Here is a 27,602-nt window from a genome sequence, read left to right as displayed (position 1 = left end):
TTGGAAATTGACTTTATTATTTTGCCCCAGCCGAATTTTATTTTATTTCTCTGATTTCTTTATCATGAAAGTAAGGAGAAGAAAGAAGAGAAAGTTTATGAGACAGCATGGGAAGTAAAAGGAATTCATAGACCCGATGCTTTTTACATGGGGTTGTTCTTGGTTTCCGTATGGGGTAGAGGGAATTTCAGTTTTTTCCTGTAGTTGTAGCAAGTAATTATCGAGTGCATATTGTGTGCCTTGTATCATGCTAGACACTATTGGGAGGAGCTAGTAAAATAAGTAGAAAATTTTCTTTCTAGCTTTGAGAAACCTGTAGACTGGTAGCAGGTTGAGCCAGTATTGAGAGTTTGAATTTCTGTGAGCTAATAGTGTGTGTGTTTGTGTGTATACCTTTGAATGAGTAATATATATAAAATGAGTTAAGCCCATAGTCTGGGATGAGAGAATCGAAAAAATAGGCTGATATGGCCTCTCCAAATATTTGTGTAAGAGGTCCAGGAGACTTTTTTTTAAAGGCTAAAGCTTGGTGAGGAGGAATCCTCTTTAGGTGAAAAATTCCATATCATGAATGCTGTATACTGAAGTGGAGGACCTGAGAGCCACTGTCACAGTTTATGGCAGGGAGGACACAGAAGCATCACAAAAGGGATTGAAGTCTCAGATTACAATGATTCAACTTTGGAGTGTGAAAGACACACCAAATATTCACCTGGTCCTACTGAAGACCAAATTGAGGAAAGCTAACTCTTTATTTTTTTTGATCTAGTAGAAAAGAGAAGTGCTTAAAGGATGACCCTAGTTACTTAGGGTGACATTTTGAGGTGGCTTTGTATTTGGAAAAGGACTGATTAATTTCATGATGTTTAGGTTTTCTAGATATCTGTGACATCTAGAAGCTGTACAAAATCTTGTTCCTAGAGCCTAGGTCCAGTTTAAAGCTATGATGAGGTATTTTCCTTAAATGGAGTAAAATAATTTCCTTACAGCAGGAAATGGAAGTGAGTACTATTTGAATAATAGGAAAAAAGTATCTTGGCAGTGGGTGGAAAAGCTAAAATGATCTGGTGGTATGAAAATGTACGTGAGAGATTAAAACTTTTGTTTTTGCCTACGTCACTGAAATCGATTACCTTTAGTCTGTTCAAGTGCTTTTGTGTTATTCTCTCAATTTTTGCAGATGACATAGTAACTGCACATAGTGAGAGGTCTCAGATGGTTGAGAAGTGGGGGCTGAAAATGCCCTCCAAATTTTGCACCCCACAACTTAGGCTTTGGGTACTAGAGTACAGTTGTCCCTTGGTATCTGCGGAGGATTGGTTCCAGGAACCCCCGCGGATGCTCAAGTTGGTGGTGTAAAAATGGCGGAGTAGAAAGGACACAGCCTTTCGCATCTGCACCAGAGTTTTGCATCCCTGGATTCAGCCAACTACGGATGTGAAACCCACGGATACCGAGGGTCAACTGTATATCACTCTTCAAGGGTGTTGCCACTGTGTGATTAGATGATTCTGAATGGGTTTTGGCAGTTTTAAAGCATCAAAATGACTCTGAATGGATGGATTTAGCACTCATGAGTAGACTGAAAAGGCTGTGGATTGGATTGAGAAGGGTTTGGATGGTAATGCTCACCTGAAGAGCTCCAAAGAAGAGCTCCAAAGAGATCGCAAGCCCTGGTCACTCCTTTGAGATGAATGTCTAGCCTGCTAAGGTGACTATTTTGGGGGTAACGACATTGATTTGAATGAGTAAGCTCTTATGCGTTTAGCAGATAGTTAACATTTCTTTGTATCCAAGTCTCATAAATGTTTATAAGGCAAGGTTTTCAAACACGGAGGTACCCAAGAAGCCTATGAAGATGTCTAAGCTGTGTGCAGGCAACTCCTTAGCCTTCTCGGTAAATACAGGAATGAATGTATCTGGGAACAGGATGCAATGTCCTTTATAAGACTGATCCCTTGGAGTAGAACTGGTGGAACTATTTGGATAGAAAAAAAAAAACCCCTCAGGATAACTAAGAAGTGCTAGAATAGAAGGTGGGGATGAACAGTGCAAAGGGCCCCTTCCTCCTTTCAATTGCCCAGCAGATTATTTTCAGTTGACTTTGTGTGTGTATGTTTGTGTGTGGTGGTGTGTGGTGGTAGAGGAACCTGTTTTGCATGAAGGGAAGCAAAGTGATTGGGGCATGTAGACAGGACTCTTGAGTTGCGAGGAATGGTATTTGGTTAATGGTAGGGAAAGAAGAGGGGATATTGTTATTGAGGGGAAAGAAGGGGGGAGAATATTAGAATATCCTTATATGGGAAATCATTAAATTAGAATAATTTAAGTTGGAAGAACTTCCTCATTGGGGTTTGAGGTTTCTGATATGTAATTAAGTAGGAGAAATAGGAATAATAGTCCTACCCATGGAAGAAGGCAGAGGGCCAAAGAGGGTAAGACCTGTGGTGGGGGTTCCATATCTAAAGCCAGGTAAAGTTATCCTTGTTGGGTATGTGTAAACTTTCCTATTGAAAACAATGATTTTGAGACATTTTGACATCTCTCTCAAGGCGCTCCAGTGACTGCGTGGAAGTCATGGCCTTTTCATTTTCCCTAGGATGTCAATGCCAGTGATCTCTTGGATTTCCTTGGGGGTACCTTAGATGCTGCTTTTCCCAAAGTGGGATAGTGGGGTGGCCTTTCCTTTGCTTCTGTGAAATCAGAATGTGAATACCTCTGTCTTACCGGAGCTTTCCCTAGAGCTCTGGATTCCTATTGGAGCAGCAGGTCCCAAAGTTGGTTTTCTTTACTTATTAGTCATCACTGACCCAACCCTCCTTCTTTAACTGTCTACTGGCCACACCTATCCTCTTGAGGACAGATTCAGGGCCAGGCTTCAAGATGAATATTTTCCGGCTCTTTCTTTTTTTTAAAGTCATAATTGCTTCCAGGTCACAAGGCAATGTGAACCAAAAGAGTCCTGAGGGAGTACTACCAGATTTAGTTTAACTGAGGGCTTCTTAATCTTGAGTTTCTAATTTACTCTCTTGATGGTAGAGTCTAAGCAGGACTAAAGGAGCTGGTTTTGTGGTATGTGTAGGGGCACTAGTTGTATCCCATGTGTTGCCCGCACCAGTTGTTCTGCACATAGGGGTCTTCGGCCACAAAAGGAGCTACATGATTCTGGGGAACTTGTCCACTAAACTAACAAACACCCTGTCTGGTCATTTTCAAGGGTAAAAACTAGAAGTTGTTAACAATGTCTACTTTCGTTAAAAAAAAAAAAGTCAGATAGATGCTCTGTTACCTCCTGTCATGTCCTCCTCTTCCTCACACGCAGGATGACCATGCTTTTGCTTGTAGTTGTTGTGAAATCTGCTTGTTTTAGCATCTTCCTTTCAAAACAGAACCAAAAAAATCTACCCAATCTATAAAATCTCCTTTGAGATTTTAGTGCTGACTGTCCCCTATTACAACTCCCCCAGCCCTAACTTGGGCTAAATTTGATGTTCTTCCCCTTTTGAGAACATATTCTCTCTAAACTTTTCTAAAATGTCTGTCTTTAGTGCTTCCCCACAGTGTTTCAGTTTGGCCCACTATGGTGAAATATTTCAGGTTCCCCTATTTCATTTTTTTCCTTTTTGGTTGTTATATGCTGTGGGCTTCTCTTTTATGCCTTTCACACCTGCACTTGTCTTCAAGTGTTTTTTGTTTGTTTGTTTGGATTTTGGGGGGAAAGAGTTTTGCTTCGTTATGGTTTTTCTTCTGCTACCTGCTTGCCCTCAGCTTAGCTGCTATTTTCACCCTTTTAGGGTTATTGCTCTCCTATTAGTCCATTTTGTCTTTGGTTTCCCCTGTCGTAGTGTGGTGATTGTGCCTGGCTACCTACTCTCTGCTGCCCGTTTCTTGAATTCATTCCTTCAGATCTTGGTCAGTCCTTCAACTTGTGTGTACGTGTGTCTCCTAAATCAAAAAGTTTTATTTATTTATTTTTTTCAACCACACTTATGACATTGGGTTGGTGGAGCATATGTTCTCCTTTGTTCTCACCATGAGTTGGATGTGTCTTCTGAGTTTTTTCCCCCAAAGTGGGGACAGCTCACAGTGGTCCTGCTGCCTTCCAGGCAGTGACCAGCATTTGATTCTGCAGCTGTTCATTTCTTAACAATTACATGGTTGTGACATCTGGGAAAATCCTTTGAGGTATTTCGTATCCCTGTGCCTGTGCTTCCTGGGTCACTTGAGATTACCAGGTTTCTTCTAAGTTCCTTTCAGGAACTTCGCCTTTTGCCTTTGATGTGATGTTTCCCATCAGAGAGGGAGTGAGGGAGAGATGGAGAATTGTACACCACACATGAGTGCAGGCGCTACGAGTGAAAGCAAGCTGGGCCCCAAGTGTGTACACCAGTGAAACCTACCAAGTGTGGCGTGTCTGTAAGATTTTTTCCTTTCTGTTCACCTCTCCTGAGAAGTAGTGTGCAGTTGAGTGGTTATTAATTTGATTGGATATGATAACAACAAAACAAAACCCTAGGCCTACTGGATCAGAATCTCCAGGGCTGGGACCTGTGAATCTGTATTTTGAACCAGCACTACAGTGATTCTGACTCGGGAGATATTGATGTGCGTTGTCCATCTCGACTCCTCCTATCCTATGTGGGCATTGACGCCATCAGTGTCTCTTTAGAAGTTCCTTTTGGAACTTCTCTCTGGCTTGGGAGAACTGATTTTGCCTTCTTGTGTAGACCAGTTAGCTCTGTGCTCTCCTGACTGTGCTTTCTAACTTTCCCCTCTCCTCCCTGCCTCCTCAAAGGCTACTATTAATTAGCAGCAGAGGACTTCACGTAGGAAAGGGTGCTGCTCTGGCAAAATTATAAGAGAAGAGTGGGAGGCCGAGATTTAAGCAGACGCTGTATCTTCAGGATCTTACGAAAGTGGAGGTGACTAGGATCAGCTTTGCTCTCTAGGTAGTCATAAAATGTACATTGTATGGCAATTATTTTGGTTTTTACTTGGTTTTCTTGTTGTTATTGTTCTTTGGGAATTTGGGGTGTCTAAACACTTCCCTTATCTAGGTGATGATATTTTATACGTCAGCGGTCCTCAACCTTTCTGGCACCAGGGACCGTTTTCGTGGAAGACAGTTTTTCCAAGGACGGGGAGGGGGGCGGATGGTTTTGGGATGATTCAAGCCCATTACATTTATTGTGCACTTTATTTCCATTATTATTACATCAGCTCTACCTCAGATCATCAGGCATTAGATCCCAGGGGTTGGGGACCCCTGTTATACGTTGTTCTGTTTCCAGATGCCAGGATTCCGTCCTCTGATTTCTGTCCCAGGCCCTACAAACTGCTAATGCCCTCTAAACAGAACAAAAATAAACCTAAGAGTGAAAAAGCCATGGTGACTGACTTACATCTGCTGTCTACAAATATTCAGGCAGCCGCTAGAACTCATGTTAAAATTCGTGTTACAAATTCGTCTTACGGCAAGAATGGCCCCTTCCATTGCCTTATAATGCCTCCTAGAGAGAGTCTTCTAATGCCTCATAGAGAGAAAAGATGAAAAAACTACCTGGTCAGCCAATAGGCTGAGCTTTTGTTTCCTAAACTGGAATATTCTAAGATACTCTAAGAAACAGTCAAAACTTGATTAACCAGGTTGTTTAGGGAGTGGGATCCTGGTGAACTGATGTGAAGCAGTGAATCCATTTGTCTTGCCCCTTGTTGAAATCTCTCTAAAATTATGTGTGAACCCACATAACCGTTTTAGGAATGTTAAAGATAATTTTCAGGAAAAGGTAAAATCATGAGTCTCTTACATATATAAAAATGAACACATGTTAAAGATTTTATTTTACTTCTTAATCAACAAGGGAACCAGACAGATGTTATAGCCGGTTCAAAGAAAAAGTCCAAAAAGCACAAATTTATATGGAGTAAAGGAATTGAATTGCAAATGGAGGCAAAACTGGTTTTTCCACAGTGGGGAGGGAAGTCAATCCAAACTGCACGGGACAGAACAGAGTTTGCATATCCATCAGTTACCTGCAATTTACAGAGGTGCAAAATAACTCAAAGACAATGAACTGTGCTAGAATCAGGCGGCTTGGAAGGGTGTGCTATAGATAATGCATAGCTTTTTCATTGTAAGTGCATTTTTTTAAAAAATAGTAAGCATGGTGAATACTTTTTTGGGGGGTTTCTTTTGCTTGTAATTTCTCAGGGTCACCACCTCAGTTCTCGTCCAGGATTCACTTCCATATAACACGTATTTACTGAGTACTTACTATATGTAAGACATTGCAGAAGAACCAGAGACAGAAAAGAGGGTATTTCTTACCTTAAGCAGCTGATGCTGATTGTCTGGGGGCGGTGGGGGGGGGGAGGGAAACAAACGTGCCACATTCCCAACTAACCACACAGCAGAGGGACTAGGAATCTGTGCTGTGGTAGAGGTGGGAATGAAATACTTGAGGAGAACCAGAGAAGGAGGAGTTAACTGACCAGGGGCTGGGCTGGGGAGATGACATGATGACATTTAAGCTAGGCTGTGAGGGGGGACAGAAAAGAAGAGGGGATAGGAGAGGCCATTTCAGAGTGAGGAACCAACCTGAAACTGGATGGTCTGTTCAGGGAAGGGTCAGGAGTTGTGGTGGCAAGGGCACAGGGAAATAGCAGGGTGTGGCAGAAGAGGAGGCTGGAGAGGAGGTTTGAGGCCAGGTCATGGAAGGCCCTGAATGCTGTGCTAAGAAATGTGGGCTTGATTCCGAAGGTAGGGGAAAGCTATTGAAAGCGTTGGAGGAGGGAGGGGGTGATGTGATCGAACTGGTGCTTTAGAAGATGAATTGATTGTAGAATCAAGAGATTGGAGGCAGAGGGACCAGTTAAGAGGCTATTGTAATATTCTGGGTGAGAGATGATGAGGGTCTGCATCAGGGCAGTGGCAAGAGGGGTAGAAGGAGGGGATAGAGATGGCATTATTAAGGCTTGACTCCTGATTGGATGTGGGTGGTGGGGCAGAGAAGGAGTTGAACGCTGAAATTTCCAGGCTAGGGGATAGTGGTGCTATTAACTAAGATAGGAAACACGCTGGGCGTGGGGGGGTGGGGAGCAGGTTTATGGTAACAGATAATGAATTCGGTTTGAGACACATTGAGTTTGAGGGGCTCAGTGGACATCCAATTAACAGCAAGTTGCTGGCAGCTGGAAATTCTGGTCTGGGTCTAAGGAGAGAGATCAGGGCTAGAGATACAGATTTGGGAGTCGTCAGAGCACAAGGGGGTGAGTTGAAACTGTGGGAGCTCTTGAGCTAAGCAAGAACTAGGGGCAGGGTGCTCGTGCTCTCTCTCTCTCTCTCTCACACACACACACACACACACACACACACACACACACAGAGGGAGGGTTAGGGCAAAGGGAGAGGGACGGGGGGTGGGGGGGAGGTTGGGGAGAGCCACTGAGAGCCAGACTTGAGCTAGAGAGACAGGAAGAGGAGAGACAGAGGGAGACAGAAGGACAAGAGAGGGAGACTGAAGGCTGAGGCTTGAGGACTGAGTGGAGGGGAGGGGGAGGCAGTGGGCAGGGAAGAAAGGAAGGAGGAGGAGAGGGAGGAGAGAGTGGAGCCTGAGGGGAAATAAGAAAGGTGAGATAAAGGAGGGAAAGGACAGGGGCTGGAGAGGTGGGAGAGGGGAGGATGTTGGAGGAGAGGGGACCGTGGTGGGGATGGGGGGGGAGAGAAGGAGAAGAGAAGCAGAGGAGAGGGGAAGAGAGGATAATAGGGGGAAGGGGAATGATGAGGAGGAATAGAGAGAAATGAGAGATTGAGAGAGGAGGGGAAGGGAAAGAGACAGATGAGTGGGATAGGAAGAGAAAGAGGGAGGCAAGGGGGAAGGGATGGGAGAGGGTGGCAGAGGTGAGGAGAGACTGAGCAAGATGAGGGCCAGATTTCTGGGATGGCAGGAGACAAGGGCCCCAGATAGGCCAGCAGATGCTGGGTCCAGAAAGCCAGGAGAGGAGCAAGTACAAAGGAAGGGGCGATGGCAGTGGTGTTCTATGGGACAGGGACAAGAGTAGGGTGAGGACCAAGGAGAGAATGGGGGGATGCAGCCCTGCTCTCCTCTCACTGACTCTCTCTCGTCTGCTCCCTCTGTGCCAGCCATGCTAGCCTCTTGGCTCTTTTCTGATCTTAGCAGGCACCTTGTGCTTTAAGGACCTTTGCAAGGTTGTTCCCTCTGCCTGGAATGCTCTTCCGCAGATATCCACATGGCTTGCCTCCTTGCTTCCTTCAGGATGTTTAAATGTCTCCTTCTCAGCAAAGCCCACTCTGATCACCCACTTACACACTGGAGCCCATTCTGCTCCCCACCCCCTACCACTGCCTTGCCCCTTAGCCTGTGTTATAGCACCTTCTAACATACTGTAACATGGAGTCATTTAACATGCTTTTTGTCCATCTCAACTCACTGAATATAAATCATGAAGGTGGGGATTTCTGGTCTTTTTTGTTAATTGTTGAATCCCCAGTACCTAAGACAGTGCCAGCACATAGTAGGTGCTCAGTAAATATTTGTCGAATGAATAAGTGATACTGTGTTGAATATGGACAGTCTCTGAAAATTATATAAAGGATAAATGAAAGAAATCCCTGAAGTGACTGTATTTTACTGTGGTTTACTTCTTTGGAAGGGGGAGAACAACGTAAAATTCTGATCACTGCAGGGTTTTGTTCAGTTGAGCTTTGGTGAATAAGGCTTTTAGCTAATAAGTTAACTTGAGGTAGAGGGTCTCAAGACAAGCTCATTGGATAAACCTCTTTCTCTTGATGCCTCATTTTCTCTGGAAGGTGAATTGTGCAGCGGTTGTCAACAGTGAGAGGCCAACATTGGCTGGTGAAGGAGGTGGTAGGTAATGGGGATGACAGACTGATAGGAAGGGACAAGGACAGACGTGTGGTTCTTTTTTTTTTTTTTAAGCAAGGTTTATTTTTATTTTATTTTTTAAATATTTATTTATTTATTTAGGCTGCACCAGGTCTTAGTGCAGCACATGGGATCTTCACTGCGGCATGCGGGATCTTCATTGTGGCATGCGGGATCTTTAGTTGCGGCATGCGGGCTTCTTAGGTGCGGCATGCAGACTCTTAGTTGCGGCATGTGGGCTTCTTAGGACCGGCACGTGGACTCAGTTGCGGCATGTGGGCTTCTTCGGTGTGGCATGCATGCGGGATGTAGTTCCCCGACCAGGGATTGAACCTGGGCATTGGGAGCACAGTCTGACCCACTGGACCACCAGGGAAGTCGCAGATGTATGTGGTTCTTGGTGGAGCATTGTTTTCTGTTTGCTTGTTTGTGGTCAGAGCACAAGGAGTATAGCATCTGATTTGAAGGGCACTTCAAACTAGGTTAGGTATATGCATTATATCTATATAACTCCTAATTTGAAATTAGAATGAGCATTTTTGAAAGACGTATAAAGAAAGCATGTGCTTCCTCTGGAGAGCTTAAATTGGCTATGTCACTCAAATACTTCAGTACTCATGGATTGGAGAGTTGACGAGAAAAAGATTCCCCAGTAGTCTTCTCACACAGTGTTCATATATGGGAATGACCCTCTAATTGTAGTTGGTTAGGCTAAATGTGTGTAGAAAAATATACTGTCATCTTGCTTGTCTGAAATATATTGAATTTCCTCGAACACTCATGCGTATCTGTCTTTCAGATAATTTAAAAATCACTCTAGGTGATTAACAGCATCATCGTCTCCATCCTGAAACCTATGGATTCCTGGAAAGCTGGTGCTCCCTCATCCCCATTTGGACCTTAATTTTCCATAGCAGGCTGGCTTGTGAGAGAGACTGCTTTAACATGTTGGTGCTCTAATTACCTTTATTTATTTAAATGTTTCTGCATAAAAGGTGGTTAAAGCAGCTGTCTGTGTTACAAGTTTTGATTTTTGGGAGTTCTTTTTCCCCAGGGGGAGTGGCCACAGCAGGTCCTAGCTGGTGGTGAGTGGCTGTCATGATCTCTACAGCACCGCTCTACAGCGGCGTGCACAACTGGACCAGTTCTGACCGGATTCGCATGTGTGGCATCAACGAGGAGAGGTGAGGAGGCTGGGAAGGTGGCGGTTGCCGGCTTCCAGCGAGTGGTACTTGCTCCCCAGTGGGGTAGCTGCAGCAGGGCCTGAGGAGGGACCCTAGGGAGGAGGCTGTTGGTTGTTTCTGATTTTCCTGAGATGGGCTGGGGCTAGGGCTGTCGGCTGGGGCTGGGGCTGGGGCTGGGGCTGTTTGAGTGACCTGGTCTGCCTTGCCGTCCCTGTTCAGGTGAAAGTGAGGAGGCCAACAGATGACCTTTTGGGAACTAGTATTTGTCTACTCATTAAGAACTGTCAGATTGTGGAGTAAAGGGAAGCTCAGGCAATTGCAATTTTTATTTGCTGCATCCATGTTCTGTGCTCAAGGATACGTGTAAGATATTTTTGGTCCTTGATCTAAGCCTGGAAGAAAGGCAGTTTTATCATTCAGCTTTATACTGGGAACTGTTAGTGGGTATTCTGGTGATCAGCACTTTCCTGCCTCACGAGGCTAATGATGATTCGCAGTGAGATCCCTAAGAAGTATCAAAGGAAGATCAAACTGCTTAACATAGTTTTCATATGAGATTGAGAGTTGGTGATGCCTGCTTGATCTGTGTGTGTTCTCAGTTTTCTGTTCACCAAAATGTTGGGTTGACCAAGCTGTTCCATTTCCTGATCACGCCTCATATGAAGAGCACTCAAAATGGCCTTCAAGAGCTGTGTGTGATGGTTGTAATGCCTCTCTCATTTTTAGAGAAGGCATGGCTCCCCCATTCTTGCTGGTTTTGATATATCGACTGTTAAAATCCAGATACATCAAATCAGTCGCCTAGAACACAGAATGATACGGCTTTTCCTGGGATTCAAGATCTGGCATTTCCTGGGGGAAATCTTGGAAGTGTGTGCATGGGTGTGTGTGCATGTGGGGGAGTGTTGGTAATTTTGAAGGGGAAAGGAATGGACGTCTTTGTGTGTATCTACTTTCTTCGTCTGTTCTTAACTGAGGAAGTGTGTACCTGTCTGAGGTTCAGGTTAGGAGAATAGACCTTTTTATTTTTTTAAAGCCATTAGCGCCTGATGGTTTAATGCTCTCTATACTGAGGAACGAGTTAGAGATGGACTTAAAAGGAATTTAATTTTGGAATATAAAAGTTAAGATTAAGGAAAACAAGACAAAATTCTTCTTAGATCTGCACAGAAAGGTATTTTTCTTTGCATTTGAGGTATGTCCTTAGATAGTAACTAAGGGGTGATCTGGGGAAGGCAGAGTGGTGGTATTGATTTGGGTGAGTATTCATTGGCAACTAGTTATAAGTAGTTGAGACTTTGATGTGGAGATCTGGCCTTCAAAAAAATCAATGGACAAGTTACCTTGGTTTACTGTCTATTCTAAATCCCCGTTGAAAAAGGACAAGGAAGTGGTCCCGAACCTGATTTTCCCTCCCTGTGGACCTTTCTTGGGATGTTAGATTATCAAGTATGCCAGGTGGTTAAGATGACCTTTTAAGTGTTGTCACTTCTGATCTAATCTACCCATTATTGTCGCCTTCCCACTATAGCCTAGGTCATGCTATAGCTGATTTCCAAAATGTGATCTCACCTTATTTAAAAACCATCTTCCTTAGCCCTTTACCACCTGTAGAACTTGGATATTTCGGGTATAAAGCTGCATCTGGGTGTTAACTCTAAAAGTTATGTTTAAGAAGCCTGCCCAGTTCCATCAGATGTAGTTGAGGACTGTAGAAACGGGGCGGGGCTTTCTGCTGGCCCCAGGTGGCCGACGCTAAATAAGCCTCCAGCTAAATCCCTCTGTTTGCTTGCTTCCTTTCTTGTACCCATTCATGCCTTCATTCACCAAACACTTATTAAACTCAATCAGAGCAAACCAGTAGTCACAGGATATTGGTGGTAAGTGCTGTCGAGTGGTGTGTACAGGTCCCATGGGAGTCTAGAGGCAAGAATGAAAAACTTCCTGGGGGAATAAGGGAAGGCTTCCCAGAGGCAGTGACATTTGAGCTGGGGCTTGAGGGATGAGTAGAAGTTTCAGATGAGGGCTAGTATTTCTCACATGGTGTGTTATGGGGAGACCTTGGCTGGAATGAAGGCAGTCTTGGAGTGCGATGGGACTTGACGCAGGGAAAGTTTGCAGGGGCTGGGATCTAAGGAGCGAGATGTATGCCATGTAGTGAGGGCCCAACAGGAACGGAAAAAGGTCTGGTTTGACAGTGGTGCTAGCCCTTAATAATTAGGAAAACAGCCCTGAAAGGTTATGGCCGTTTCTGGTTTAAGTTCAACAAAGCCTTGAGCATCATGGCCCAGGGTCATCTCTGCTGGGAAGAAACAGTGGGATTGATTTTCAGTCCTGATTGAAGGCTGCTTTGACCCCTGCTCCCTTCTCCCCGCCACCTGCACCCTCCTAATCTTGCCCGCTTGACCCGGCTCTCCCCATGCACCCCTCCCCTGCAGGCTCTCATCTCAGTGGAGCAATTTAATGTCTGTTTGGCTTTACACACCCCTCTCCTCAGAGGGTTTGAAATGTGGCCGCAGGACATTTCCCCAGAGCCTTGGGGGCTGGCACTCAGGTGTGGGTTTGGCTGGAGTAGCCAGGACTGCTGTTGCCACTGCTGCTGTCACCCCCAGAGTCTCTGGGCCGGTGGCTCTGCCGTCCTCTGGTGGCTGCCTTCGAAGGCAGAGTTTCTACTTTCAACGTAACTTTATGCAGGGTGGGAGCCGAGCAAGGGGGGCCGAGTATGCAGCTTAGCTCCTTTTTGTATGGTCAGGAGGGGGGAAATGGAAATAGTGTCTTCCCTCTGTGGTATCTCATGTGGGGTTGGAGAAGGGGGGTCCCTGCCGTTCCTTTTCCCTCGTCACCATCCTCCCTGCAAAACCATCTCTGGCCAGTCTAGTTGGAATACGCTTCTCCCCTGGCCTAAGGCTGAGTATTGGTCTTGCTTTTCTGGGCTCTCGGGGTTGATGTCAAAGTATGTTTTCCCTTTCCCTCAGGCTCCTCTCCCTCCCCTTCCTTGAGACCCCCAACTGTATCTCCAGTCCCACATTCTCCTTATGATGGTTTCTCTTTATCACCAGCAGTCATTGCCAGCAGTGGAACCCTCCCACTTCTGCCAGCCTAGCTGCCTTTTAAAGGGAACAAGCCTTTCCCCCCTGGTTAGTCCCTTCTGGAGCCCTGAAAAGATGGGGAGAGGCCCACAGTGACCCCCTTGCCTTTTTCGCTTCTCTTGCCCCAGGTACAATTTTGGGGTCCATCAGCGGTGCCCTGTTCCAGTGGGAGGGAAGGAGTTAGTTCTTGTGGGGGTTGGCTGTGGGCACCCTGACTGCCCTTTGGTTAAGGGTGGCCGGTGAGGTGGGCGCTGGCTTCTTCCCTGGCTGTTGCAGAGCTCAGGGTGAGGCTCTGAAGAAGTGGGGAGAACCCCAAGGCCGTTTAGCTCCCCAGAGGTGCACAGAGCATTCCTGTGCTTTGCACCCCAGGAACCGCATCACAGGGCTTCTGCTGGAGCTTTATTCTTGCACCTCAGCCTTCCACTCAGCCACTCACACCATGACTCCTGCCCCACTGGTGTCTTCCCTAGGGCAGCAGTGGCACGCTCTTGCTGTACTCAGAATACCAAACTTCCAGTGGGTGTTTGTCCTCTCTCTAACTTCACCCTCCCAGTCTGACCTTTTTTCTTTTTTCTTTTTTTTTTTTTTTTTGGTCAGGATATACCATTTTCTAAGATTCTTACTCAAATTTTAGAGAAGACTCTTTGAGGAGGTGGGGGTACAGCTGAGTTTTCCTCCTTTGGGAACCAGCTCTCTGGCCTTGAGCATTTCCGTCTGCATTATACCAATTTGAATTTGGGGTCTGTGGCCTTGAAGGATTCCTTCCCTTTGCGATGTGAGAAAATGCAGTGGTGCTGGGAGGCCAAGGGGAGAGTGGGGGAGCTGGCAAGGGATGGGATGCAAGCAAGAGCAGAAAGACAGGAAGGAGGGTGCTGGCTTGAGCTCGCTGGTACCCTAGAAAAGGGGAAGAGATACCCTAGAGGGAAAGAAGTTGTGACCTTGAAATGCCCCTTGACACTCAGTGACCTGCTTTGAATCAGTATCACTATGTGCACTAATAAACGTGTGTCTGCTCTAGGCAAGCCCATCAGGTGAACAGGTGATGATTTGGATTTAGAACATGAAACACAATGGAGGTGGTTATTTGTTTTAGGAAAGGGTTATCCTTATGGTACCTGCAGCCATCTTTCCTTGTAGACTTAAAATAAGATTGCATTTACAAGAAAAGCAGTTTGCATGTCTTTTGAGATCTTCTGTGAGTTACCTCTCCCCTTTTGGCAATTCCTAGTACCTCCTGGACCGTCACCTTGATAAATAAGCTCTAGGGACAAGGCAAAGGTGCTGAGGTCCTCCACACTCCTGGTGAGAGTGCTAGAAAACAGGGTATATGGCCCCAAGAGAGGAGTTTAGTCGGATCGGGCTCCATTGCAGGAACTTGAAAAGCTGGGCGCGGAGGCTCTGGTTTGCAACCTGGACCCCCACTCCCAGTTCCTTGTGATTTCCCCCAAACCACCAAGGGAAGTGAGACAGGAGGGTTTTACGGGAACCCAGGCAGGCAGGGGGGCGTTCCGGGGGAGGCGGTGGTGGCCCGAAGACTAGGCCTCATGTCCCTTTTCTGGTTGTGTCTCCCATGCTAGAAGAGCACCTCTTTCTGATGAGGAGTCCACGACAGGTGACTGCCAGCGCTTTGGATCTCAGGAGTTTTGTGTCAGCAGTTTTTCCAAGGTAAGGGGCCACGCGGAGCCACATGCCACCTGCCAAAGGGTGGAGCTGAACTGCTCAGGCAATGTGCCCAGCCTGCCATCCCAAGAAGGGGGCCAGGAAGGGACAGGGTGTCTCCCAGGAGTTGTTGTATATGAGACAGAAATTGGCCAGCTGCTCTTTGCTTCTGCCGAGACCCAGTTGGTAGAGTTGCAGAGAGGACCAGCAGTTGCCCCTCCCGGGCCTCGGGACACTTACACGATCTACAGAGAGCTAGGTAAGACGGGCATGCTGCTCTGTCATTGCAGGTGGAGCTCACGGCAGTTGGAAGTGGCAGCAATGCCCGGGGGGCAGACCCAGATGGCAGTGCAACAGAAAAACTTGGGCACAAGTCAGAAGACAGGCCTGACGACGCCCAGCCAAAAATGGACTATGCTGGGAATGTGGCAGAGGCGGGGGGCCCTTTGGTGCCACTGAGCAGCCCGGGAGATGGGCTCAAGCTTCCCGCTTCTGACGACCCCGAGGCCGGCAACGGCACAGCCGACTGCTCCTGGACTCCCCTCAGCACCCAAATGAGCAAACAGGTGGAGTGCTCGCCAGCCGGGGTGAAGGCTTTGGACTCTCGGCACAGCGTCGGGGAGAAGAACACTTTCATTTTGGCAACTCTGGGAACTGGCGTCCCCGTGGAGGGCACCCTGCCTCTGGTTACCACTAACTTCAGTCCGCTGCCAGCCCCCATCTGCCCCCCGGCCCCCAGTTCAGCCTCCGTGCCCCCGTCTGTTCCAGATCCATTCCAGGTCCCCCTCTCTGTCCCCGCCCCGGTGCCCCATTCTGGGCTTGTTCCCGTCCAGGTTGCCACTTCCGTTCCGGCTCCGTCCCCTCCCTTAGCCCCAGTCCCGGCTCTGGCTCCGGCGCAACCATCAGTGCCCACACTCATCTCTGATTCGAACCCCCTTTCAGTTTCGGCCTCGGTCTTGGTGCCTGTGCCAGCTTCTGCTCCCCCGTCAGGCCCCGTCCCCCTGTCAGCCCCAGCCCCTACCCCCCTCTCAGTCCCAGTTTCAGCTCCTCCCCTGGCTCTGATCCAGGCTCCCGTGCCCCCTTCGGCTCCGACCCTGGTCCTCGCGCCTGTCCCCACTCCAGTTCTGGCTCCCATGCCAGCGTCCACGCCTCCAGCAGCTCCTGCCCCTCCGACGGTGCCGACCCCGTCCTCTGGCCCGCCTTCTACCCCTACCCTCATCCCTGCCTTTGCTCCCACGCCGGTGCCTGCACCCACCCCAGCCCCAATTTTCACTCCAGCCCCCACGCCCATGCCGGCTGCCACACCAACTGCCATCCCCACCTCTGCACCCATCCCGGCCTCCTTTAGTTTGAGTCGAGTGTGTTTTCCTGCAGCTCAGGCACCAGCTATGCAAAAAGTCCCCCTGTCCTTTCAGCCAGGGACAGTACTGACCCCGAGCCAGCCGCTAGTATATATCCCGCCTCCGAGCTGTGGGCAGCCACTCAGCGTGGCCACACTGCCAACCACCCTGGGAGTCTCCTCCACTCTTACGCTCCCTGTCCTGCCATCCTACCTGCAAGACAGGTGTCTCCCTGGGGTGCTGGCCTCCCCAGAGTTGCGGTCTTACCCGTATGCATTTTCTGTGGCCCGGCCTCTGACTTCAGAGTCCAAGCTGGTCTCTCTGGAGGTGAACAGGCTCCCCTGCGCTTCCCCATCCGGCAGCACCAGCACCCAGCCTGCACCTGATGGGGTCCCTGGGCCTTTGGCAGATACTTCCCTCTCCACTGCTTCTGCCAAGGTGCTTCCACCACCACAGCCTCTGCTGCCAGCCCCCAGCGTGAGCTCAGCCCCACCGCATCCTGCCAAGATGCCAGGTGGCACCGAACAGCAGACAGAAGGGACTTCTGTCACCTTCTCTCCCCTCAAGTCACCTCCACAGCTGGAGCGAGAGATGGCCTCTCCACCTGAGTGCAGTGAGATGCCCCTGGACCTCTCCTCCAAGTCCAACCGGCAGAAGCTCCCATTGCCAAACCAACGCAAGACGCCTCCCATGCCCGTGTTGACCCCTGTGCACACCAGCAGCAAGGCCCTCCTCTCCACGGTCCTGTCTAGGTCTCAGCGCACGACCCAGGCTGCCGGCAGCAATGTCACCTCATGCCTGGGCTCCACTTCCTCGCCCTTTGTCATCTTTCCTGAGATCGTGAGGAACGGGGACCCGAGCACCTGGGTGAAGAACTCCACTGCGCTGATCAGCACCATTCCTGGCACCTATGTGGGAGTGGCCAACCCAGTGCCTGCATCCCTCCTGCTGAACAAAGACCCCAACCTGGGCCTCAACCGAGACCCCCGCCATCTCCCCAAGCAGGAGCCCATCTCTATCATCGATCAAGGAGAGCCCAAGAGCACGGGTGCCCCCTGTGGTAAGAAGGGCAGCCAGGCTGGGACCGAGGGACAGCCAAGCACAGTCAAACGTTACACCCCAGCCCGCATCGCCCCTGGGCTGCCGGGGTGCCAAACCAAGGAGCTCTCTCTCTGGAAGCCCACGGGGCCAGCAAATATTTACCCACGGTGTTCAGTCAACGGGAAACCCACCAGCACCCAGGTCCTGCCTGTTGGCTGGTCACCATACCACCAGGCGTCTCTGCTTTCCATCGGCATTTCCAGTGCCGGGCAGCTGACCCCCAGCCAGGGGGTGCCCATCAGGCCCACCAGCGTTGGTTCCGAGTTTTCTGGTGTGCCATCCCTTGGCCCCAGTGAGGCTGTGCATGGACTTCCTGAGGGGCAGCCACGGCCCGGGGGCCCCTTTGCTCCAGAGCAGGACACGGGCACAAAGAACAAAACTTGCCGGATTGCTGCCAAGCCTTACGAGGAACAAGTAAACCCTGTCCTCCTGACGCTCAGCCCGCAGACAGGGACCCTGGCACTGTCTGTGCAGCCTAGCAGTGGGGACCTAAGAGTGAGCCAGGGGTCTGAGGAATCAGAGAGCCACCTCTGCCCCGACAGCACTCCTAAGCTGGAAGGCCCCCAGGGGGCTTGCGGCCTGAAGCTGGCAGGAGACACGAAGCCTAAGAACCAAGTGCTGGCCACCTACATGTCCCATGAGCTGGTCCTGGCCACCCCCCAGAACCTGCACAAGATGCCCGAGCTGCCTTTGCTACCTCATGACAGCCGCCCCAAGGAACTCATCTTGGACGTGGTCCCGAGCGGCAAGAGGGCCTCCAGCACAGAGCTTTCGCAGCTCGGAAGCCAGGTGGACCTGGGGCGGGTGAAAATGGAGAAGGTGGATGGCGATGTGGTCTTCAATTTAGCCACCTGTTTCCGGGCTGATGGCCTCCCAGCAGCTCCCCAGAGGGGCCAAGCTGAAGTGCGGAGTAAGGCTGGGCAGGCTCGAGTGAAACAGGAGAGTGTGAGTGTCTTTCCTTGCAAGAACAAGTGGCAGCCAGACTCGGTGGTGACCGATGGGGTGACCGAATCTCCGCCGCCCAAGAAAATGAAGTGTGGCAAAGAGAAGGATGGTGAGGAGCAGCAGCCACAAGCCAAGGTCATGGTCCGGAGTTCCCACGGACCCAAGGTGAGTGCTGGGCTGAGGCTGAGGGCAGGGCCGAGATACCAGTGGTCTGCTTTGTCTTGCAGATGTCAGTGTCGTGCAGTGTTCTTGAGTAGCTCTGTGAACTGAACAGATCGGAAGGCTTGTGTAAAGTGAATCTTGACCCTTACCAAGTAACATTCTCCATATATGGTGTTTTAATGTGGGGAGGGGTCGGCGTATATGTTGTAGGATGTGGGAAATGATTCGGTCCCTGAGGCCAGGGAAGCCATTGTCCCAGATGAGGTTGGAAACCGGAAGAATACGATACGACATGAGGAGGGAAATCAATTAATAACAGGCCCTTCTCTGTATGGCCATTCTTCCTCTTCCTTTTCTAAGATGACTGCTGGCCTTGAGAACTTGGGGCCCAGGGAGGGAAGGGGCCTTTGACAGGGTTGTTCTCTGCTCCACTAGGGTAAGCCTGCTCAGGATTTGCTTGGAGTTTTGTGGGGCTAGAGCCAACTCAGCTTCTGGGCTCACCACCAGTTTCCTATGCCTCTAATGCTTGGGGTGGCAGCTTTGAGATTCAGCCCATTGGGAGTTTGGTGTCCAAGGCAGATGGGCATCTGGGTCTGGGTTCTTGATAGGCTAAGGATGATGGCAGGGTTCTAGGCAAAAAGGTGGGCTAAGAGGACTTGACCTGAATCCAGTGTTCCTCCAAAGAGGATCCGAAGGCCACAAGTTGATTCTTGAAGCAGTTGAGGATAGGGCTTATTCAAAATATAGAGCAATTTGAGGTTATGTTAACAAGCCTTCAAATTGGATGTTGAATAGATTTCTAGCCAGAGCACCATGAATTTGTTTGCGGCAGAAGCTCTTACTTTTTTTTTTGACCATAGAGCACTTTGAGAAGCTGATGAGAGCTGTGGACCCTGTCCCCAGAAACACGACCTCAGAATTTTGCCGATAATTTCAAGGGGCTCATGGACCCAACCCACACCCTAAAGCCCACCCATGGACTCCAGGTTAAGAACCCTGGGGATAGAGTTTGGGTGGGTTTTTCTCAGTGACCCCATGACCACCTCAGTATGGCAGAGACATGCCAAGTAGGAACACAGGTCATGACACAGTAGAGCACATGTCTAGCATTCACTCAGGTAACTGCAATCTGCCCTTGGTGGTAATAAGACTAATAATAATTCATGTCATTATCGTTGTTACCATTTGTTGAATTTCTACTATATACCAAGTGCTTTCTACATATGTTATCTAACTTAATCTTTCAAAGAACCCTATGAGGTGAATGATACATCCAATTTACAGATAAGAAATTGAGTAAGTTACCCAAAGTTACACAGCTACGGAATGACAGAAGTGGAACTCAAGCCCCGGTCTCATTGGCTCTAAAGCTCATGTTCCTCTTGAGCTATGCTGCACTATCTTCCACTCTCCTTAGGTACAGCGATTTCACTGACCATTTAGCAAGTGTTTGCTGGGTGCCAGTCCATCCCAGGCAGTGGAAATGCATCTTCAGCAGGGCGGTACAGCATTTTGGTTAGGAGCATGCTCTCTGGAGCCGGGCACAGTGCCTGAGTTTGAATCTTGGTTCTACTTCTTCCTAGTTGTGTGATATCAGTCAAGTTACTTAATCTCTTTCGCCCTCAGTTTCCTCATCTATACAATGAGACAATAATAGTACCTACTCATAGAGCTGTGTAAATATTAAATGAAATGATGATGTGACATGTCCAGAATAGGCAAATTGATAGAGACAGAAAGTAGATTAGTGGTCGCCTAAGGCTGGAAGGGATGAGGAGCTGGAGAGTGACGGCTTAATGGGTATGGCGTTTCTATTTGGGGTGATGAAAAAGTTCTAGAACTAGATAGTGATGATCCTTACACATTTCTGTGATTGTACCAAAAACAGTTGAATATTAAACATAAACAAATGTATGATGTATCTCAGTAAATTACATGTCAACAAAGCTGTTGTTAAAAAAGATGAAATGAAGTGATATGTGTAAATGCTTAGAAGAGTGCCTGGCACATAGTAAGAGCTCAGGAAGTGTTAGTGGCTGCTGTTGATACTGTTAGTATTACAAATAGGATAGATGTGGTCCCCACCCTCATGGAGCTTATGTCTTGCAGGTGGCTCGCTGACAGGCAGGCACTGCCCCTTCCTATATTAGATGAACAGTTTACTGGGCCCACTGACAGATGCAGAGGGCAGAGAATAAAGTTACAGGATCAGGAGCCTTGAAGCAGCCCTTGGCAACTGCCTGTAATGATTTGGTAAATGTCCATCTTTCTGGAAAGCAAATAACTTAGATCTTTCTTTTCTTATGTTCCATTTTCCTGGGAAAGAAACTGTTGATAAGCAAAACTAAAATCAGGGGTCAATTCAAAGGAGCCCCTTTCAGGGTGTGGCCAAGAATCAGAACAGTCTCTGTAGTATATACAGAAGTAGGAATATAATGTTATGTATGTACATAACATTATGTATGTACATAAAAAACATATAATGTTATGAACCGAGGTTACCGCAATAAAAAATTAAACAATTAAAAAAAAAAGAATCAGAACAGTCTCCTGTCTCCTACACCACCTGTCCCAAGGCCTTGTGGAATCCTGAAGGACCTTCTGAATCATCAGCAAAAAAAGTTCTGCTTCATCTGATGCTGGTTGTCTTCTCATCCTTTGGAAGATTCTTTGGAAAACCCTTCAAAACTCTGTTAACCAGAACATTCATCTTACATGGTCTCCTCATTATCCCAACTTTTTGCCTAAGTGGGAGTGTGGGATATATTTTTACTCTGAGTGTTGCCCTTGCAGAGCAAACAGATAGAAATCCCTTCTAGATGTTCTGTTTTACTTGTTTTTGTCTATCTTAGGAAGTAAAAGTTAATGATCGGCACTTGAAAGAGCCAGCTGCAAATGATATTCCGAAATAAATAGGACATGGTCAGATTGATGGGCATTGAACTCCATTCCCCCTGACTTGAAGTAGCTATTCTCTGGCCATACCTGAAGGTCACACTTTAAGCAGAAGTTGCCCATCTTCCTCTTTCCTCTGCACTTCTTTCTTTCTCCTAACACTTTAGTTTGTAGGAACTGGTGGCAGGTAAAGGGAGAAACTGCATTCTTAGCTCAGCCCTCTGCTGAACAAGAAGCAGGAGGAGTTCATGAGATAGCAGGAGTCCCTGGAGTTTGATGGGGAATGGTGACTGTGGAGACATATTCCCCTTGCCTCCCGCCGGAAAATGTTCCATCAGTAAGATATCTACCATCCCCTTAGCTGGAGCCAGACACTGATAACCTTCTAGAAGGTGGTGTGCGGGTCTGTTTAGGGGGAAAACAACTCTTCCTTTCTTCCTAGGGCCTGCTGTCATTGTTAAAATGTTTTGCTTATTCTGCACTCTCTGGATACTAGAATACTGGAAATCCCTACCTTGCCCTATTTCTTGTTGGGTGGCATGGAGGGATCTTAAAGCTTGTGAGAATATGTGACTGCTAGGCTCAGAGTGTCCTTGCAATGTGTAAGCACAACCTTTGTGCCTACCCTATGTGCTGAGCAGTAGGTATGAGTGGGGCTGACCGAAACCAGTGGAGGACACAAGGAAGGAAGGAAGGAGAGGAGTGAGAGCTGAGGTGAAGAGGCCTGGGCTGGGTGCCAGGAGCCCTGGATCTTAGTCCCAGCTCGGCCGTTTTCTCACTGCAGGCACAGACCAGCTAACCTGCAGGTTTGCCTACAGCCCCTGAGCAAGTGGACGCTTTGGGCTGTGTTGTGCTGGACAAATCATTTAACCTCTTATCTTGGAGGCTTAGTTTCCTCGTCTGTTCAATGGGTGTGATATTAGCTTTTCCGCTCTGGGTTGTTGGGAAGAGCAAATCGAGTAGTAGAGAGAGTGTTTGGAAAAGGCGAAAGGGCCTCAGAGTGTAAAGGGGCATTATTGAAAATGCCTGGGCCTTTTCAGTGTCTTTCCTAAGTACAGGGAGATTGGAATTGCTCCAGTGGCAGATTTTTCTTCTTACCTTAGTTGAGTCTTTTTTTTTTCTGGTATTTACACATGAAAATAGATAATTTTTCTTGAGTTGGCCCATATGAGAATTATTTTCAGTTGTTGGTGTCAATACTATTCACAGTGAAGTTATTTGAACAATGTAGGCACCCAACTTGCAGAAGAGGCATTTTTGTTTTCTGTCCGTCTCTCTATTGCTGTTCGGATATAGAGAGTATGGGGCCTGACTTTGCACCTTTTCAAATGACTTTGGGTGTTTATTGGGCTTGTGAATGCAGACTCTGTGGCCCTGTTTGAAATGATGGGGTATAGATGTCTATGGGGATTCGCTAGGGCACTGGATTCAGTCCAAAAAACCTCTGTAGCCCACTGTGGAAGGCAGTGGGTGGCCCCCACCCCCAGCCCCCACCTGGGCAGCTCGTGTGCGTGTGTCAGAATTGGGGCGCAGGGCTCAATATTAAGAGAGCTTTCTTAAGAAGTGAGACTGACCTCAGACCTGACTCTCCACCTCTCCACAGTGCCGGAAGCCCCCTAGTGACCCCCAGGAACCCACCAAGAAAAGCCCCAGGGGCGCTTCAGATTCAGGAAAAGAGCACAATGGAGTCAGGGTAAAGCACAAGCACCGGAAGCCAACAAAGCCGGAGTCCCAGTCTCCAGGAAAACGAGCTGATGGCCACGAGGAAGGTAGGCCTCGCGGGTCCTGGCCCTCTTGCTGGGCTGCAGAGGGATCCCTATGGCGGGCGGAGGTGGGGAGGGGCTCTGAAACTGACCAGGGAAGTAAGACTTCCTCATTATGGGAGGAAGATATAACTTAAAAAAAAGATTTATTTATTTGGCTGCACTGGGTCTTAGTTGTGGCATGTAGGATCCAGTTCCCTGACCAGGGATCAGACCCAGGCCCCGTGCATTAGGAGCGTGGAGTCTTAACCGCTGGACCACCAGGGAAGTCCTGGGAGGAAGGTATCATTGATGCCTCTGAAATCAAAGTGGAGGGAGAAGGGAGACGGGAGTGGGGGCTTAGCTGCTCACCCTGGTTACTAGAATAAGACACACTCTGAAGTGGTGCTTTTCAGACAAAGAGTCAGTCCTACAACAGAGTAGCTAACCTATTACCCTGCAGTAGGTCTAGGCTCAGAGAAGAAATCGGTTTAATGAGGATTAAGACCAAGTGGGGGTTATTTACACTGTTTTCTGTACCTTTGGTATATTTGGAAACTCCCATTATAAAAGTTAAAAATGAATAGCTAGCTAGCTAGAAGGGTTAGAGAAATCTTAAACCCTTATTATTTAGGGACACACAGGATGTTTGGGATGGGGGTGTGTGTACATACCTGTATGCTGTGCCACTAACAGTTCCTCGACAGAGAGAAGCCCGCGTATTCCTGTCCATAGTAGCCGGTGTTCCTAGCCTTGCCTGTCTGACGTGACCTGCCTCTTTCTAGTCTGTTCTTACATAGCAGTTTTCCGCTGTCCGCCGCTCCCTGCTCCCATCTTCCTGCCTCGCTCAGTCCTCTAAGATTCATGGAGGTTGCCCTTCTCTGGGACCTGCTGCAGCTCAGTTATAACTTTGTGGAGGCGCAGCAGCCTCACAGCTGTCCAGGCGGCCGGGCCTTCTCCTTTGTGGCGTGCCGGCCAATCCATGCTGGGCGCCGCCTTTTTTGGTGTCAGCAAAAATGACCCAACTCCCAGTTTTCAAAAACCACCGGGAAAAGCTCCTTCTATGAAAGAGATACATAGGTGATAGCAACATACGGGGTGCTAATAAATGTAATGCAGGGAGAACGCAAACCTTCCTTCCCTTGAGTTTTTCAGTCCAGCCTCTTGGGTCTGGGGAGGGACGCTTGCTTTCCTGTCCTGAGACTCTGATTGTTACATTTCTGCCTTCTGCCCTGAAACCACACACCACTCCAGGTTCCTTGGAGAAGAAAGCAAAGAGCAGTTTCCGGGACTTCATCCCCGTGGTCCTGAGCACCCGGACGCGCAGTCAGTCTGGTGAGTGAGTCTGAGGCTGAGGCCCATCTTGGCACTTCTCCGCAGGGAGCTAGAAGTCTGGTCGAGCGATTTTGCCGTTGGCCCAGGTGGAGTTGGGAATTTGATTCAACGTGCCAAGATGCCCAGCTCCTTGCAGAGACAAGAGAGCCCAGGGTAGGCACTGGGTCATTACCCACGATTTTAGGATGATTTGCTTAGCTTTTCATAACAGGGATTCGACATCTCTTGTTGGCAGCCAATGGTGGAAAGAGGAAAGGCCTGTGCCACTCAGGAAAACTGGTTCTACTCCAGGCTTTGGCATCTCGTGATTACTGGGGCCAGTCTCTGGCACAGACATTTAACCTTCGGGCCTCTGTCCTCTTTGCCCTGTTGTGACAGGACATCATCAAAATTGGAAATGGCCATTGAGTTGTCAGGGCCAGCAGAATCACATTTGGTCCCATGAATTTGTATTGGTCAACCCCCAGTGTCTAAAAAAGGATAGCCCTTTCTAGCTACTACTATTGTCTGCTAGCCTCCAAGTTAGTGTTAGCACTAGAAATGGTTGCCCTGGTTCACCCAGATTTCCATGCAAAGTGGATGGAATGGGGAAGCAGGGCACAGTGTAAACTCAGTTATCTGACATTCTATTAATGGGCACCTCAGCACATGGAGAGCATGGTGGTAATTGGGGCTCATAATGACAGCCTGGAGGCCTTGAAAAATCCTGAAGTGTCCTCTGAATCATCAGAGAGTGATTACATTACAGCCATTCCCATTTTAGTGTTAAACACATTGTAGTGTACTTGATTCTTTGGAAATTGGTGATCCCTGTGTGATCTCTATAGTGACTCGTGTTGACCAGAATATTAGATCTTCGTTCACTGCCTAGTCTGTATAATGGAAAGTTTGCTGGATGTTTGCTGTCTTTAAGCAATCTGACTGACTTGAAGCTTTGGTCAAGGGCCACTCTGTTTGCCTTGAACCATTTCTTTGTTTTTTGGTTGCGCCATTTGGCTCGTGGGACCTTAGATCCCCAGTCAAGGTTTGAACCTGGGCCCTCGGCAGTGAAAGCGTACAGTTCTAACCACTGGACCACCAGGAAATTCCCTCGAACCATTTCTTTCTTCTCCTCACTCGGGTTTGGGGATTTTTTTTTTCCAGATATTTATTGGAGTATAATTGCTTTACACTGTTGTACCAGCTTCTGCTGTGCAACAAAGTGAATCAGCTATATGTATACATATATCCCCATAGCCTCTCCCTCCTGAGCCTTCCTCTCATCCTCCCTATCCCACCCCTCTAGGTCATCACCCATCATCGAGTTGATCTCCCTGTGTATGCAGCAGCTTCCCACTAGCTATCTATTGGGGATTGTTAATAGCCAGGCATTGAGAGAAAGATGGTGGTGTCTCAGAGCTGCTTCTGAGAAAGATGTCAGATTTCCTGGAGCGCTAAACTGGGCCAATTTAGGACTGCGTTTGTTAGCAGAATTGAAGGGAGGAAAATGGCCTCTTGGCTGGGTGGCAGTGGAGGGCAGGAAAGGTCCTATCCTCCTGGGGTGGTAGGGAGAGGAGGGGAAGTGCCTGCCCAGTGGTGAGGGACAGCTACAGCAGGGCGAGGGGGTGGAGCTGGGGAGTAAGCGCCACCCTTGGACTCTTGGCTGCTCAATAGGAGGTGGGGTCAATGTAAGGGAAGAGGGCCTGGCTGAGGAGCATTTGGGCGGGACTAACCCAGGCTATGTCACAGGAAAGGGGCTCCTTCTTGCTTCACTTTTCCTGAGACTCTTTGGTGACAGCTCTGCTTGCCGAGGGCGGCTCTGTCAGCAAGATTGGGGGCTCACATAGGGAGCATGGGCGGGGGGCACCATGTCCGTCTGCCCTCCTTCACCCTTTACTAAACCCTGTGGCCCTTTCCTGTCCCTCACACATATCTTGGCACCTTATAAGCACTCAGTAAGAGTTTGTGGAATGAATGAAAGTGGCAGGGCAGGGTGGATGAGGAAGGGCGTGTGGTTGGGATATGTGATAGTTGTGTAATATATTGGACTCTGTAAAGCGCTTATGGGTGAATTATCTCATTTGAGCCTCAGAACAGTCCTGTGAGGTCAGTAAGACAGAGAATAGTATTTTCATTTTATAGACGAGGAGACAGAAGTGAAGGAACTTTCCCAGAGCATACAGCCAATAACTGGCAGAGCCTGAACTCAAATCCAGACCTCCAAACTCTTAATCCAGGGCACTTTCTTCGACACCATACTCTTGGTCCTTTGAAGAGGTACCTGACCGTCCTCTGTACATCCCGTCCACAGGAAGCATCTGTAGCTCCTTTGCTGGTATGGCAGACAGTGACATGGGAAGCCAGGAGGTCTTCCCCACAGAGGAGGAAGAGGAGGTGACCCCTACTCCGGCCAAGCGTCGAAAGGTGCGAAAGACTCAACGGGATACCCAGTATCGCAGCCACCATGCCCAGGACAAGACCCTGCTTAGCCAGGGTCGCAGGCACCTGTGGCGAGCCCGAGAGATGCCCTGGAGGACAGAGGCTGCCCGGCAAATGTGGGACACCAACGAGGAGGAGGAGGAAGACGAGGAGGAGGGCCTGGTGAAGAGGAAGAAACGGAGACGGCAGAAGAGCCGAAAGTACCATACTGGGGAGTACCTGACTGAGCACGAGGAAGAGCAGCGGCGGAAAGGGAGAGCAGGTAAGGCCGGCCAGGGGTTGCTGCCCCAGGGAGCTGCTGTCACCTGTCCCCAAACCACAGTGACTCTGGCTTCCGGGGACCCTTGGGCATCTTGGGTGTTCCCACCTCTGCCTCCTCTACGCCAGCCTAAGGCCTCTGTACCCAGAGAAACGTGGTGCTATGAGCTCCAGCTGCCAGAGGGGGTCACTCAACTCCAGTCCTGAGGTCTTGGCTTGGCGTTCAGATTGAATGAGTTTGGACCGACTTACAGGTGAGCTGAGGACACGCAGGCCTGAGCCCTCCAATTTTTTATAACAGTCTGAACCTGTGGAGAAGGCCACAGTGACATCCTTGGTATGGGACAACTCGATACCAGGGAATTCTCTGGTTGGCTTGAGGGAGTCGGGTCTTTTGGGAGGTTGGGTTTTCTCTCTTAGAATCCTGGGTTCAAGAAGAAAGAGGGTATTGGCTGCCTTTCCTGGGAGGCCTCCAGCCCCTAAACTAAAAAGAAGTACAATGGTGTCCTCAACCCAACAGAACAACTTCAAGTAGAAGCGGGCACGACTTGGCTTTCTTGGTTAAAGC

General features: G+C 48.6%; 1 protein-coding gene across 5 annotated transcripts in view; it reads left to right on the top strand.

Moving 5' to 3' along the window:
- Window positions 1-27,602, top strand: part of BCORL1 (BCL6 corepressor like 1) — a 60,879-nt gene that overhangs the window by 9,310 nt on the left and 23,967 nt on the right. For 3 of the 5 annotated variants that reach the window (XM_057719015.1, XM_057719018.1, XM_057719017.1), the window contains 7 exons: window positions 9,706-9,853; window positions 9,961-10,090; window positions 14,757-14,844; window positions 15,129-18,389; window positions 22,885-23,050; window positions 24,278-24,358; window positions 26,649-27,038. In XM_057719015.1, coding sequence (XP_057574998.1) covers window positions 10,005-10,090; window positions 14,757-14,844; window positions 15,129-18,389; window positions 22,885-23,050; window positions 24,278-24,358; window positions 26,649-27,038 — 4,072 coding nt within the window. In that variant the 5' untranslated portion in view covers window positions 9,706-9,853; window positions 9,961-10,004. The remainder of the gene's footprint in view (window positions 1-9,705; window positions 9,854-9,960; window positions 10,091-14,756; window positions 14,845-15,128; window positions 18,390-22,884; window positions 23,051-24,277; window positions 24,359-26,648; window positions 27,039-27,602) is intronic. The other 2 variants (XM_057719016.1, XM_057719019.1) reach the window with 2 other exon arrangements.

Source organism: Hippopotamus amphibius, chromosome X (genome assembly GCF_030028045.1).
Source record: "Hippopotamus amphibius kiboko isolate mHipAmp2 chromosome X, mHipAmp2.hap2, whole genome shotgun sequence".
In the NCBI taxonomy this organism is placed as follows: domain Eukaryota; kingdom Metazoa; phylum Chordata; class Mammalia; order Artiodactyla; family Hippopotamidae; genus Hippopotamus; species Hippopotamus amphibius.
This window is presented reverse-complemented; position numbering and strand designations above follow the sequence as displayed.